Source organism: Aythya fuligula, chromosome 4, assembly GCF_009819795.1.
Source record: "Aythya fuligula isolate bAytFul2 chromosome 4, bAytFul2.pri, whole genome shotgun sequence".
Classification (NCBI taxonomy): domain Eukaryota; kingdom Metazoa; phylum Chordata; class Aves; order Anseriformes; family Anatidae; genus Aythya; species Aythya fuligula.
Genome location: NC_045562.1, coordinates 34,594,281 through 34,600,280, shown reverse-complemented (window position 1 = coordinate 34,600,280; position 6,000 = coordinate 34,594,281). Strand labels below are relative to the sequence as shown.

The window sequence follows — 6,000 nt, the reverse complement described above, 5'->3', positions numbered from 1 at the left end:
GCACACAGCATCTTCATCAAAAATGATCTAATAAGAGCTAGTTAATGATGTATTTTTCACCATGCCTTAACAGGGAGAAATCCTATTGTCACATGTCAACCAGTTACTCAAATCGCAACCCTGAAGAAAACCAGTGAATTGAGTTATTACTATAGCAAAAGCTATTGCTTGCTCAAAGACTGTCATAAAAACTGATTACAGGTCTAATGGACCTTGCTTCAAACTCTGGCTCCGGAAACCTCCATTTAAAGACAGGAAAGATCAATTATTGGGATTCATAAAGCTTTGTTTATGTAGCTCAAAAGAAAGATTTTCTAATATATGAAATTAAAAAAGCTTGCGTGAATTTTCCTAAATAAAATCCAAAGGTTCCAAATCCTGCTTCGGCATATATTTTGTGAGTCAATAACCACCACCTTCTGTCCCTTAACTGTTCTTGGGGCCAGCAGTGACAGTGGCTGGGAAATGCCCCCTCAGAATGGTGAAGACCACAGGAGTCAGACTGCTGCGGGTGATGGGTGGAACATACAGCCAGGAATGTCAGCACCTCAAAACAGGAGACAATTCTCCACACACCCTCTACAATCGGGGCTTCAGATTATTTATCAGAAAGAATCCAAGCAGATTTTTACATTTCCAGATTGTGTGAATGAACACAGGCTTTACTAAAAGGGAAATTTCATTTTCCGTGTTGAAAAGGTGACATACAGGTATTCTGCTAGTTGCACTTTCACTATTAAATATACTCATTTCAGCTGTGCCTATAGATTGATGTTTCACTTGAGACAGTCAATGGCATTTCAAATGCTTTGGTTGTACAGATTTTCAGCAATTTCTTAAGTGTGCTCAACCAGATTTTAAAGAAACTTAGTTGTGTTTGGGTCTGACCTGCATTATAGACAAGATCAAAACTGCACCACAGTGGGCCACCCAGGCTGGATCTATTCTGTTCAGGTCATTGTTGAACCACAACTGTTAAGCACAGAAGCTAAAAATCACTGATAGTTCTAGATATAAGGCATCGAGCTTGTAGCTTTTTTCGCTTGTTTGTTTGTTTGTTTTTTTCCTGAATGGGACAATAATTAGGGATTTAAAGCAAATATTCCAGACATTTAGAAATTGATCTTCCAAGGTATTGAGCATCTTGGATTCATATTTACTTCAGCAAGCATAAAGGATGTTTGGTATCTTAATGGGAGGATCTCGACACTTTGAAACACAATAAGCATTAGTGGTACAAACAACAGACATCCTGTTCTGTATTATTCTTTTCCTTTTGTATTTATATCAATGACACTAGCTACTTTTCATAAAAAAAGATGAGGCCACCCTTAGACAGACGAGAACTTAGAGCTCTCAGGTATTTATACTGCACCACTGTGTACCCACTTAAATGACAGAATTTCCACCAAAATCCTTACTTTGTTACGTGAGTCTTCAAGGATCTTCCAGTTTTTATAATAGACATCTATCAGCTTCTCTGTAAGCAAGCAGGTGTTCTCTGTAATGAAAAAAGGCAAATAACAAATACCAAATGTTGTAAGTTTATACTTGCTGATATCTACGTATTTTATGTTTGACTTCAGCATCTGGTTAATAGATTTGCTTTTGTCTCAAAGGCTTTTTTATTTAAATTAAAAGCAGTTACAGGATCAAAGGCAATTAAATTCCAAACACAGGAAAAAGAGTAAAAAATGTGAAGGAAGTGTGAATTTGTTCCTTTATGAACAAGAAAAATATTGTTACTTAGACAAAGTAAACCAGCTGATATACAATTACCTGTCAAAATCAGGTTAAATTTTGATACCAAATGACATTTTATGAAAATCATCATATTATTAGTAAAAAAGCGTACAGATTAAGAGCAAATACTGTACCAGGAATTACCTAGAATTTGTGTCTCTGGAAGAGGCTCACAGGGGCTCTGAATCACTTGTTTCTTTATCAAGCTCTGTTATTACAAAAACAAACAAACAAGAAAGCGTGTTAGTGCTTTGGACTTAGAGCACTGTTGTAAGACAGTAAAAAGTCACAAGAGAAGGAAATCCTAGACAATAGATACAACTTTAGCTACCTAAGATACAACTCTGGATTATAGAACTGGCAGGGGCTTCTTAGTTCTCAAACAAGGTCTAGTTTTTCAGGATACGGCCAGGTGAGACCACTCTGATTTAATTCACTGAAGCAGCTGAGAGCCTCATGCAGTTTGGCAGTGCTGCCATGGGGTCTGAACTATGTTGTCCCATCCCAGCTTTACACCAGGATAGCATTAATGCTCTTCCCAGTGGAACCTCAACACTGAAGAAGTGGTGCAAGATCAGTGGGTGCCTCAAATCCAACACGTGACTATGTATGTATAGTACCAGATGTACTTGCAAGGAAATACACTTGAAAGTGTGTCTCTGACAACAACGTGTCTTCCATTCTTGGACATATACAAAACCCAGTGGAGATGTGCGTGACAGATAGGGAATTACAGCATAAATTGCTGTTCTCATGCACCTTTTGGCCTTTTGCCTTCACACTTGGACACCAAACTGTCACTGTCTGATTAACAGTTCTATGCTCCCAGCAAATATGAAGTGTATCAAGGGTAAGTAACAGAATACTGAGCCGTAGATGTTTTCTTGGCGGTTGTTTGGCCTGTGCTAATTGGGAACAATAAAAGCATCTCATATTCATAATGATAATACATGTAAACCACCACAGATCACACCATCTAGCATCCTTCTGTCTCATTGTGTTGGGTGAAATGCAGCGCTAAGCATTAATATGTATTAATAGTATGTAAATACAATTAATCATAATAGGATGTTCCTGACATATTATCACTGCTGTTGATAAAACATAATTAAAAATTGTCCAGTCACATTTTCAGCATAGAAAGAATTGGCATCTCTGTTGTTCTTACAGTTTACATGACTCTATGTAAGAAATTGTTATACTTCTAAAAATCTCATTATTTCATTATGCTCCTGTAGTAGAAGTTCAAGCAGAGCTGTTAGTCCTTTATACAACGTAATTAGTGAGAAGTCATAGAAAAGAATGAAAGCTGCAGTTACAAAGACCAAAGCTACAATGATCACTGGCTTCAGAGAGGACAAGAATTTTAGGTACCATTCTATCAAAAGGTTATAAAGGAAATGTAATGGATCCCAAGACTGCATGCCCATGAGATGAGAAAGCATTCAAATCCAAGGCATTTTTCAGAGACACGTGGACTTTATTAAACTAGAACTTCACTGAAAAGCTCCATAAGTTGATAAAGAAGCATGGCTTGGGGAGCTGAAAATTCTTAAAAAAAAAAAAAAAAAAAAAAAAAAAAAAAAAAAAAGCAATGTTTTTGAGTTGTTGACAAGAGAAGTGACAATGAGAGTAACATGCAGAAGGTGACCCAGAAACTGTTTTTTCCCTGTGTTTTCCAATAAAGTATGAGGTAAGATACAAAGAAAATGGCAGGTGATGGGTTTGGAGACGAAGGAGAGGTTCTTCATGCACTGCCATCTCACTCTTGGAACTCCCTGCTGCAGCGTGCTGAGGATGCCCTGCATGTCTGTGCACTCAAGAAGAGACAGGGCAAGCAAAAGCAAAAGGAGAAAAGTCCGTGTCCTCTCCCATTTTTCCCTTATAGCTAGCTTGCTAAGGTGACATAAAATATTATAATATAATGCATCAAAAGTCAGGAACATGTTTTAAATATATTTAGGTACATATGCAACCAACAACACATTTGCAGCTGTTGTTAATGTGAGTGAACTCTTACTGTTTTGTCCATGCAGGAGTAGTAATTTGTAGCAGTATTTTTATATCTGTTTTCCTTTTATACAGTGAACCTCATGTATTTGGGCTCACTGCTAGCCAATACTGTATTTTTGTCCTAAAATAAAGAGAGAAAAATTAAATCTCACTGCATTCTTTACATCCTATCCATGATATGACAGGGTGCGCTAGATTACCCTGCTGGTGATGAGCTACAATCTATTATTCTCATTTAAAAGCTACTTGCATTTTAAAGGTCATGCAGCTATTTTCAGTTGTATAGTCTGTTGTATGACGTAATGGGGGAGGAATAAAGATGCAGTAGCAAATAATATGACTCAACAACACAGGCACGTCCCACACTTGTAGATTTTCCTACTTTTTTCTGTTTTGATAAATTAAAATCGATGCAATGCTTTTTTAAAAAACAGATGGGGCCTACATGTTTAGCCATGTATCCTGACTAGGTTCACTTGGAATGGAGGCAGTTGTACTTGGAGGTTTTATGAATATAAAGATTAATGAATTTGTACAATTTGGGCATGCAGAGCATTTTTATCAGGCATATTCCATTTAGCATAAGCAGTAAACCATATATAAGGGTTGTGTCAAAGTTTACTGAATAGGACCCTTGGTAGCTAATGTAACATTTCTCCAACAAATCAAAGGTATTGTTCTATGCTCACATGAATATACAGTAGCCATTACCTTAAATTTAAAACTCAGTGTGAGCAGCAAACACACTGTGGGGATATGAAGGCCATATTGTATCAGTGGAGTCTGCAGAGATTTTCTTCATATGGCTTTGCCTGGTTGAAATATATGTTGCAGTTGAAAGCTAAAGGGATTACTTTTGAATAGTCATCACAAAGGTTGATTATATTCGTATATCATTTAGCTGGACCCTGCAGGCTATTATTCCATTAGCTGTGCTGGCCCTGCACTGTCAAAAAGTTGATCATATAATGTAAAAAGGTTACATGCCTCTGTTAAGGTATGTGGAGTAACTTGAAACAGTAATCTTTTAAGAGCACTACGGCTTTGTACTTGAAGGTAGCTTGCATTTAAAATAAATATGTGCCAAATGGAATGGAATACATACCATGAACCTGCCTCTGCTTCCTGCTTTTCTTATTTTGAGTAGGCCATATGCAATTTGAGCAAGCTAATTGTGCCAGGTAAGGTATTGACCACAGAGTATTTTTTTCAACCTCAGATCCAAATAACTGCACCCCAAAATAGCCGTGCCTTTAAGTGAAACGTTTACGGAAATTATGTTTCTGGTAAAAGAGATTTGTTGGTTATGTTTCCCTCGCACATACAAACACATGCACATTTTCTTTCACTGCTTAATAAAATGGATCTTCAGATGGTTCCATTATGTGGATGCCTTAATATTATTTTATGTTAAAACATGGACAGCACATTAGATTGAAAGCATCTTACTATTCCATGAGGCAGAGTAATCATGGACTATCCCTAGACAGCAAATGCTCCCATTGGGAAACAATGCAAACAACACAGGCTAATGAATCATGGTAGTTATTAATCACAGGCATTTGTAGGAGCCACACATAACAGATGAACTCTCTCGACGAGGAAGGTTAGAAGGTGGGACTGAGAAAAGGACAGATCATCCAGTTGCATTTTAGAGTAAGTTTAGGGATGGGTATTTGCTTCAATACAATTATGCCTACGCCTGCTTCAGTCTTTGTGAGCAGGCAGAGAGAAACAATTCAGTCAGCTCTGTTCACTTGGCTTTCAGATCCTTGTAGGACAATTTGGCAAAAATAAATAAAGGCACACATACAAGACCCTTAGGGCTTATGGCCTGGTTAGAAAAGAGACAGTGCTTCTGTTATCAGACAAAGTTGTTTAATTCAGATTGTAAAAGCCACAGTTGGTTCTCCTTCCTATATACCATATATATTATTCAGGGCAATGAATGAATCTTTATGAGTACAAATGGGAGCCTTAAATGAACTACAGGAAGTACATCGAACAGGTAGGTTTCTCTGAATAAAGTCTTTACAGATAGGTAGAGTTATGAATGAGAAGCAGAATTTATTTTATATGCTTGTAAAGAGTCCACTCAGACTATGGCACTGTAAGGAAAGAGTGGGGTTTTTATGATTTGGATAAGAAAACTAAATGGGAATATAAGTATTTCTCTGCTTAGCAAGTTTTGTCATTTACTTGTTCATATTCAACAGTCCTCACACAACTTAACCTTCCTTTCTT

General features: G+C 37.2%; 1 protein-coding gene across 2 annotated transcripts in view; it reads right to left on the bottom strand.

The window, feature by feature from the left end:
• Window positions 1–347: 347 nt before the first annotated feature.
• TTC29 (tetratricopeptide repeat domain 29) overlaps window positions 348–6,000 on the bottom strand; it is a 372,975-nt gene continuing 367,322 nt past the window's right edge. For both annotated transcript variants that reach the window (XM_032186005.1, XM_032186006.1), the window contains 2 exons: window positions 1,888–1,951; window positions 348–1,501 (listed from right to left, as the gene is read on the bottom strand). In XM_032186005.1, coding sequence (XP_032041896.1) covers window positions 1,914–1,951 — 38 coding nt within the window. In that variant the 3' untranslated portion in view covers window positions 348–1,501; window positions 1,888–1,913. The remainder of the gene's footprint in view (window positions 1,502–1,887; window positions 1,952–6,000) is intronic.